Source organism: Montipora foliosa, chromosome 6 (assembly GCF_036669935.1).
Source record: "Montipora foliosa isolate CH-2021 chromosome 6, ASM3666993v2, whole genome shotgun sequence".
In the NCBI taxonomy this organism is placed as follows: domain Eukaryota; kingdom Metazoa; phylum Cnidaria; class Anthozoa; order Scleractinia; family Acroporidae; genus Montipora; species Montipora foliosa.
Genome location: NC_090874.1, coordinates 27,106,387 through 27,115,931, shown reverse-complemented (window position 1 = coordinate 27,115,931; position 9,545 = coordinate 27,106,387). Strand labels below are relative to the sequence as shown.

The 9,545-nt window shown below is 40.1% G+C and overlaps 1 protein-coding gene across 1 annotated transcript in view; it reads left to right on the top strand.

Moving 5' to 3' along the window:
- Positions 1–8,625, top strand: part of LOC138007060 (cGMP-specific 3',5'-cyclic phosphodiesterase-like) — a 104,245-nt gene extending 95,620 nt beyond the window's left edge. The window contains exons 16-22 of the mRNA XM_068853750.1: positions 564–651; positions 1,614–1,714; positions 1,958–2,099; positions 2,430–2,504; positions 6,076–6,159; positions 6,734–6,836; positions 8,142–8,625. Coding sequence (XP_068709851.1) covers positions 564–651; positions 1,614–1,714; positions 1,958–2,099; positions 2,430–2,504; positions 6,076–6,159; positions 6,734–6,836; positions 8,142–8,332 — 784 coding nt within the window. The 3' untranslated portion in view covers positions 8,333–8,625. The remainder of the gene's footprint in view (positions 1–563; positions 652–1,613; positions 1,715–1,957; positions 2,100–2,429; positions 2,505–6,075; positions 6,160–6,733; positions 6,837–8,141) is intronic.
- Positions 8,626–9,545: the final 920 nt, after the last annotated feature.

Genomic DNA, 9,545 nt, shown 5'->3' with positions numbered 1-9,545 from the left:
AGTTAATATTAAATCAGTCATTGTCCCATTCAAAAAATAACTTGGAGTTGACAACGAATTGTATTGTAATATAAAACAGGTAGGTTTCGTTCAAGTAAATAACTTAAAACAAACTTTAAATAGACGCGTATTCACTTAACACAGGTTCAGCATTATTATCTAAAAATTCCTGGGGTCATGTTACGACGACTCTCTTTAAGCCGGACACCTCTCTAAGACGGAAGCTGAGGCCGGTCACGATGGTGTCCGTCTTAGAGGGAGTTGACTGTAAACCCTACGCTGAGCATTCAAATTATGTGTTTCGGTAGTCGGTGGAACGACATACATCTAAAAGAACAAGCCCAGTGAATAAATACATTACTTTATTTGTTATTTCAAACGAAAATTAAATTCTTGGGGAAAAGGGTATGGAATAGGAACAGGTCATCCTTAAAATGAAGAACAAAGCGCAAATTAATGTAGCAGTATGATTGCCCGGCTTATGAATTGTTTGTTGTTAGGCTTGATCATTGGAATGAAACTATAGCCAATTAAACCTTTCTTGATCTTCTGTTGATAAAAAGGACTGAATCACCACTGGCTCAGCTTTATGGAACCTCAACTATGGAGCATCATCACTTTGATCACTCGATCATGATCCTCAACTCAGAGGTAAAATACCTTGATTTTACTTTCCGTTTCTACTGTCGATGCACGAGTGCCGATGTGGCATCACAGTAATTAAGATCATTTCATGTCTGATCGCATTTTTCTGTGTGCATGTCTTGCGTGCATTTTTTAAAAATAATTTTTACTGTATACTGTATAGTGAGGTCAACAACTTTTCTCTGGAAGGATTTGTGGAAGGTGTCCGTGTTAGAGGCAGAACAAGGAAAAGATGGATTGATGATATTTTGGATTGGGTTCGGGTTACCTCACGTAGTGAGACAAAGCCAATTTATTAACTTTGCCAGTCAAGATGACAGAGCGCCACAACAGCTTGCGCCAATTACTGTGGCCCCTTTTTCTTACTCTCCCAATCATGATACACAAAAGAAGACAGACCACAACACCGAGAACTACGTGCCCTACTCTTAGCGACAAGTTTGTGGGTTATTTTACGTCCCACAGGATTGTGAGACGGGGCCTACGGTTTATCGTCCTTTTCCGAGAAGACTAGAGAGTCTAACCGTTTGCAGATGTAATTACAAAGGCAGCACTTTCTCCTCAGTTATTTAAAGACTCTGAGTGTTGGTCCGGCCGGAGTTGAACTCACGACCTCCCGCGTGACAGCCCGGTGCTTAACCAACTGAGCCACCGGTGCACGGTCCAAGCGAGAATGGCTAAGAAGCGGCACGGCTTGGGGACGTGTTACAATTTGATGACGACGACTGTAAAGTCAGCGTAGTGAGGGATATAGGGTATTCTTTGTTTTCCTGTCGCTTTCACAGCTATAGTAGTTGTGTTGTTCACCGCCTTACTTCGAATTGACAAATTTTCTATTTTTGTTATTAGCAAATGTTCCCTTAATATGGCTTTGTCTCTCACACTTTCTTCGGCTTTTTGCTGAGTTTATTTGCTGTCATTATTGTCTGTCATGTAATGGTGCTGATTTGCCGTGCTTTTCTTTCCAGGGAAACAACATATTTGAACATTTGTCCCCTGAAGATTACCGTATGACTATCAAGATATTGGAACATGCTATCTTGTCCACAGATCTTGCTCTTTACTTCCAGTAAGTCAACAGTTTGTTAGTTCCGTTACCTATCGATTCACATCTTGTAAAGAGTGATTTAGTTAATACTTAACAGATTGCTGTAACATTAGGTCGCCTGCCTCAACTAGCGTTGGCTATTTGTGGACGAAACTTCTTTGTATATTTTGAAGTGTGACATGCTTTCTTCTTTCTTTTTCTTTCTTCTTGTCTGTGGTGGGCTTCTGCGTGTATTCATGGCGTCACTTCTGTCAACATCAACAGGAAAAGAGGAAATTTTGAGAAACTCGTTCATAGTGACTCGACTGACTGGAGTGTGACGAACAACAGGGAACTGTTACGAGCAATGATGATGACAGCATGTGATGTGGCAGCCATTACTAAACCATGGGGAATACAGCAAAAGGTGAGTCATTACAGTGTCTCCCCTCTCTAGAGTATATGCAATGGACGCTTGTGACAGTCCGTGCCCGAAGCTGCATGCTGCAAACCAGTGCCAGGTGTTTTACATAACTGGCTTTTGAATGAGGAGAGGAAGGGAATTTTTTTGGTGCGGGTGGAGATGGGGCTATGTTCTTTTGGAGTCTCAGAAGAGTAGAAAGTGTATTCGAGTGGAGGAGGATTTCCGAGCGCGGAAAGTGTCCAAAGCTAACGTCTGAAAACGTCGTCTTTCGCACAATCTTCCGTTAAAAGGCAATTTGTCCCTTCTAGCATTCTTGTTGTTTCTTGTCGACAGGTGGCAGAATTGGTAGCTAGTGAATTTTTTGAGCAAGGCGACATTGAGAGATTTCAACTCAACTCAGAACCAATTGTGAGTTATACACATTTTAGTTCAACATAGCTATTGCATTCCGTAATTATAAATAATCTTCTCACACTGCGAAGCTTAATAATCATAATAATAATCATAATAATAATAATATTATTATTATTATTATTATTATTATTGTTATCGTCATCATCATCATCATCATTATTATTATTATTATTATTATTATTATTATTATTATTATTATTATTAGAGCGGTTTTCAATTGTGTGCCGAAAGTAATCAGCAAATTACTTTGGTTTTGCATCTACTTCACTCAGTGATTGGTTCAAAGTTCTCGCGCCACTTTTTCAACCAATCAGAGGTGAAACCAAAGCCAATCGTGGCTCGCGCGTGCACATTTTCCCGCCTTTTGTGTCGGCTACTTGTAATTACTTTGAGTTTTGATTGGTTTACTGGATTGTCTCCGTCCTTTTTGATTGGCCAAAGTAATTACTTTGGTTTTGGTTTTACGACACTCATTTGAAAACCGCTCTATTATTATGACAGTTTGAAAGTTTTAAATGTCAATACCTAAAAGCTACCTGGGGCGTTAATCGTAACCCAGGAGCTCCTTAAAAACACCATGTTCAAGTCCTATTTACAAATATCTTTCTAAAAGTATTATCCACTTAAATCTATTAAACTATGTGAAAATATAAAATAAGTGACCGCTAAAATAAAAAAAAAAAGAAGAAGAATAAAAAAAAAGAATAATAATACATATATATATATTTTTTTTGACAATAATATCCTTTGCTGAAATGAAATTCGTGTTATATTGCTCGTAAAGTTTATGTGATTACTTTAAAAGTGCGGGCAATATTAAGAGAGCTTGATAAGACCGATTTCTGCATCTTTAGCAGGACTCCTCTAGTTCTCACTCTTGACCCGAGTAAATTCCTCATTCCCTCCTCCATGTCTGTGGACCATCCACCTAGCACGTCAATAATGATGTTGTACTGTTGCACATCGTACCCAGGGTACTGTCGCTTTATCTCCCATCTTAGGGGGGCATACTTGGCTGTCTTCTCCTCTTCCTTACTTGTTCGGTTATCAATCCATGGACAGCTCATCTCTAGTGCTATCACCTTTTCCTGTTGGTGGTCGATAAAACGGGCATCGATTCTGTTTGCTCTCACCTCGGTGTGCTCAGCATAGAGCGGGACATCCCAGTAGGCTTGAAACTGGTCGTTTTCATATACTGGTTTGGGTTTTACTTGGGAGAACCATGGTGGGACTTTGTCAATAAGGTTTGCGTCCTTCGGGATCTCGAAGAACAGGATCTTCAAGGCGTTATTGTGCCTTTCCAAGTACTTGTTCTGGGCCAAGGTGGGACATCCAGCTAGAATATGCTGAACTGTTTCTGCTGATCTACTGCATAGCCTACATGCCACTTCAGTAGCTGGTCGGGCTCGCACCTTGTGACTGTAATATATTCGTGTTGGCAATAGTTGCTCGTAGAGCTCGATCACTCCTGCAACGGTGTTAGACGGACACAACGTCCAGTCCTTAAGCCAAGCAAAGCAGCCTACTTTACTCAGACTTTCATCCTCCCACCTACTTGTGTGTAGCCTTCGTTGCCACCTCTCTTCCCTCACAGCCTGCGTATTCTGCTTTTCTACAATTTCCTTCAAAGCAACTTTGGTCTTCTTGTCTGTGATTGTTACTCCCCCCTGGGTGATGCAGGGTGACGGGTGCTCAAGGTCCATTCATGCTATCCTTTAAAAATGAATGGTGTCCCACCTCACCTGCTCTTTCTTCAAACTTTCTCACAACTGCAATGGTCTGGTCCAGGTTCTTGTAGACTTTCAGAGCAGCCTTTATCTTGATGAGTTTGTATTCTTGCTCGACTGATTTCAGCCCGCCCCCCCGCCCCCCCCCTTTTCCCTCGGGAGGTACAGTAATGCTGTCGAGCCTAGGGGGTGTTTGCCGCCGCTCTCAACGAGGATTTTTTGAACTTCTCTGTCGATTTGCCTAAGCTCTGCTATTGGCCAGTTCTGGGTCCACATTAGATACCCCAGTATGGGAAGGGCAAATTGGTTCGATGCAGCTACGCGGTTGTGATCTGACAGTGGACTTGACCAGATGACTGACATGCGTTGTAGGTATTCTTTGGCTGCAACATTCAGAGCTAACTTGTCATCTTGTTTTAGGTTCTCTAATGTTCCCAGGAACTTGTAATAAGTTCGTTCCTTTAGATTTGTCAGTACTGCTCCGTCATCCAACTGCACTCCGGTTTCATCCTTCACCTGTACGCCTCTCCTTACATGGACGGTCGCGCATTTCTTTGGGTTCCATTCTAAGCCTATATCTTGCATCGCACTCTTGGTTGACTTCAGCACCTTGTTGAGTTTGATCTCTGACGCTGCAAACGCCTTAAGGTCGTCGATATACAGCAAATCCGTGATCTTTGTGCTTAAGGGTTTGGACAACTTGTACCCCTCCGAAGCTCGTAGTTTCCAAGCCACAGGATTCATACACAGGGTGAACAACCTGGGGCACAATGCATCTCCCTGAGGGAGGCCGAGTCTGAATTGTATCACTTCAGACTTCTCTATCCCCTGCTTCGTCTTTGCGACGACTTTCGTGTTCCAGCTGTTGCACAGGCTCTCGATAGTGTGGCACAGCCAGGTTGGAAATCTGTGTAGAATCATCATCACAGCAAGCCATTCATGGTCAACTGAGTCAAAAGCTTTCTTGACATCAATCCAGGCCATGCTCAAGTTGCGTTTCCCTCTGTGACAGTCTTGTGTGACCATTCTATCAATGAGCAGGTTATCAACAGTGCCACTGCATCCTGATTTGGCGCCTCTCTGTTCTCCCTCCATTAGGCCATATTCATTTAGGTGACAATCCATTGGTCCTAATAAGCATAATGTGAACCACTTATACATAGAGTTCAAGCAGGTAATTGGTCTTTGGTTGCTACTTGAAAATTCTCCTTGCTTAGGGATCAACGTCGTTTTTCCCTCGGCAAACCACATGGGGTATTCAGAAGGACTCTGGCCGATGGATTGGAACGATTTGGTCACACCCTCATGCAGCGCAAGTGCTTTCTTCCACCAATAGTTGGCGATTCTATCTGGCCCAGGAGCGCTCCAATTTCTTTTCTTCATGATAGTTTTCACTGCTTCAGTTGATTCAAGGACAAAATTCTCATTTGATGGTGGTGGGACATGTTTATTAATTGCCTCTCTTACATCCTCAAGCCAGGTAGCATTTCTGTTTCCTGTTCTTCCTTCACTCCACACTTGCCTCCAAAATGAGCTTGCTTCTTCGATGTCTTCAAACTGATTGGCATCTGTTTCATTACTGATAGTGCTCTGGTGAGGTTATTATTATTATGATTATGATTATTATTATTATTATTATTATTATTTATAATATTTATACAGGGTAACCATTTCAGTTGTACAACTGATATCAATATGGGCCTTGTAAAGCTAATAATATTTTATGGGGCTGATAAAATCTGATGACAGACAGAAATCTATATGTTACCTTACCTTAAATGCAATCCATCAATGTCTGTCGTGTTTCGTTAACATTGTAATTTGTCAATGAATTTCAGCCAATGATGGATCGCAAGAAAAAAGATGATTTACCCAAGATGCAAGTGGGCTTTATTGACTTCATTTGCATGCCAGTGTACAGTGTGAGTAGCTGCTTAAACCATTCCCTATTATTCAATTTTATTGTTACGGCTGCTTGATATTTTTAGACTAAACAACGAGAACAGCGGCAACCAAAAACCAAAACAAGAACAAGTAAGCAGCCGCAGTTAAATTTCTGGTGATCAAACTCGGTCGCATACGTTGATTTTGGTTGTCAACACTCAGTCGTTTTTCATATTATATTTTTTTAATTACTGAATTTTCTTCATAAATTCGGATTTATTATGGCACTGGTAGTTTTAACGATGTTGCAATGACACTCTGTTGGCGCTTAACGATTGACGCAAATTTAGGGTGAAAATTTCACGTACAAATACTTGTCCTAACGAAGGTCAGTTCAATTGAATCGGAAAAGTGCAATCATTATCATCGGCTTGACCTTCCAATCGAAATTATTGGTGTTCCTTTAAATGGCAAGGAGTTTTGAACCTCGAAACCGTGAAATGCCCTCTTAGATTTTACCGAGGACGGCTACAAATAAATCGTTTAAACCTGTTGTTCTTTCGTAATAACACAACGGGCTTTCACTGAGTGAAATTGGATTTTTTCATTTAGATGTTTTATGATTTGGAGCCTTGTTTGAAACCACTTTATAATGGGTGCTTGGATAACAGGAAAAACTGGAAGGCACTAGAGGACAAGGGAGAAGAAGAAGAAGGTTAGTGCTTGTACGGCTCTTGGCAGCGTATTCTCAGCGAACAGAAGCCATGAATACTCTTTATTTCCTTTGAATGCTCCCCTGTGTTACGTTCGGATGCTTAGTTTTTACATCAAGGAAATGTTGCCCGGTATTGAAACACAGGTCAAACGTTTGGAATACTGTTTTACGCTGTGACTCCTTTCAAACAAGGATTAACATAGTTTATGCTCATGAAACACTACTGGTTTTGTTTGAGATACCGGGAAAGTATACGGGTAGTCCTGTAAAAAAAAACGTATCTACCTTAAAGTTTATTCTCTTGTGTTTATCACTATTTTTTACCTAGATTTCAGAGTTGCTCAACGAGAATGTTGCTTAGGACCTGTATCAACGACGAAAACGAGAACTCCTTTAATTAAACAGCGCTGCATGTGTATTGCAATAAGCAAAAACAATGGCTCTGTTCTGTCAGTACGTTCGTTCCACACGATTGCTCGTTTCACGTCCTCTCCTAAACAAACAAAACAACAAAAAATAAAAATATATAAAACAACTGCGTGTTTTAACAAAATTTAAGGTTCTCTGGATAGCGTGAGTAAATTAAGTTAAACACGTTTCTTTCTAAGCATCAACGCTGTTTGGTTCAGATTAATTTCTAGACAGCTAGAGCTCATTTTACATTTTAAACTGAGGCGAAAAGCGAATTACAGGAGCTGGAAATGAGCGACTTTGATGAGACCAGCAACACGTCAAAGTCTACGATTGATTGTCCACAGTGACCCGGGCCAGATTTTTTCTAGCTAACTGTTTGCAAGCTAAGTGTTTTGGTTTTCCAACAGTTCAAATTAGTCTGGCCTAGCGCTTCAATTCGCTTTACTTCTTTGATGCATCTTTAATGTCCAGGCCGAACTTCGATCGCCTTCGATTCGTGAGCATTATAGTTTCCAGTGACCAAAACATTTTAAAGAAATTGATATCAACGGATTGCCACCAACTGAAAGATATCATTCCTGTCTAGAAGACTTAGGTACATAATCTTAAGAAAAAAGGCTGCGCACGCCCGAAAATTAATACAGAGCGTTTTATGAACACCTGTAAATAGGTTGATTTTGAAGGTCCATTTATTGTAATGACATACTTTTTTAATATTTATATATATGTAGATATTTTTATCATAGTTTTTATCTTCCGTATTATTGTAACATAATAGTTTTATCTTTTGATGAAATAACGACTCATTATTTATTATTTATTTATTATTTAGTGAGGTCCCCGGGCTTCTTCTTCTTCTACAAACTAAGGATGCCATTTTTAAAATTTCAGAGGGAGCAAAAGAAGACCATGACAACAAGAGTGACTCGAAGAGAAAAGCAAACTCTGGAAGAAGTGATCAACCTATCCCAAAAGAAAAAGAGATGTCGCAAAGTTCATCACAAGCGAAAGTAGCAGTAGCATCAGACAACAAAATAAAAGGATGTGCAGTAATGAAGTCAAGGATGTGTAGTATCCTGTGATAGCAGACATTGGAGTTCCTGTAAGTTCTAGTTGTTGCCATTGGCTCTTTGAACATTTTAGCCACTGAAATTCAGGTTTCCTAGCATGCGTTACCTTAATTTCTTGTTTCAATTTTTTTGTTAAAGAAAAAAAAATCAGCTAATTAATGGATTTATCTTGTAAAGAATTTATTTATAAAAGGCAAATTAATTTATGTCTTTCACAAAAGCGTACGTCAGGCCTGGATGTATGAGACACCGATAGCTGCCAGAAAGATGTATTTTTGTAACAAAAAATCAATATTGACACCTTAATAAACTTTGTTAACGCAAACATTTGTGATGTTTTTAAAGTAAACAAGATAAGCCTCGTTTGAATTTTTATTAATTGCTCAGTTAATTAGGTGCTCTGCTATAAGAAACAATTCGTTTTTCCCTCGTCTGAAAACAAAACTGTTAAAGGGACCTTTCTCGAGTTGTAAGAGGAAGGTTGCTGGAAAGGAAAACCTTTATATATTTATTCGTCCGGAGTAGTGGCGGGAAACTCTATGAACCATTCATTTCAAGAACCATTTTATATAAGTATGTTTAATGTGACCAAACGTGGACTGGTTCGTTTTGAAATTCTTTCCTCAAAGGTGTCTTCTCAATTTTGATGAGAGGAGATGTAATGGATTTTAAACGCGTTCTTTACTTCGTAAAAGTATGGATGCTGTGGTTTGTCTGGTGCATGAGTGCGCTAGTCAGTGCTGAGAGAAGAAGCAAGAGTAAATTCTTTACCTGCATATATTACATTTGTGCGGTCTGTTGCTAGTATGGCAGAGAACATGTGCTTAACGTGTAAACAATGATTGGAGTGTGTTCTTCGGTGATATTTAAGACGCGATAGCTTTCCGAATCTTCGGCCGCATTTATTGCATTAGTTAATAATTAATGGAATCGACTTTCACGAGAGCCGCAGCTGAACAGCTTGTTGCTGATCAACCTCGTTCCCAGGGTCTCTCTTGTCTGCCTCCGTTATCCATTGTCTTTCTCCTCAACGGCAAAGGAGGCAGAGAAGAGAGATCCTGGGGGCGAGGTTGGTTGCTGATGTGTGCTTGAAAGCGAGTTGTCAAGGTTGATAACTTGCTGCACTTCATGTGCTAAGGAGTGAGTCTGTTTGCGACTTGTATGGTTCTCAAGCTTATTGATCTTTTAACCGAATATGTCTGCAGACATGAAAAACATGCTTTTC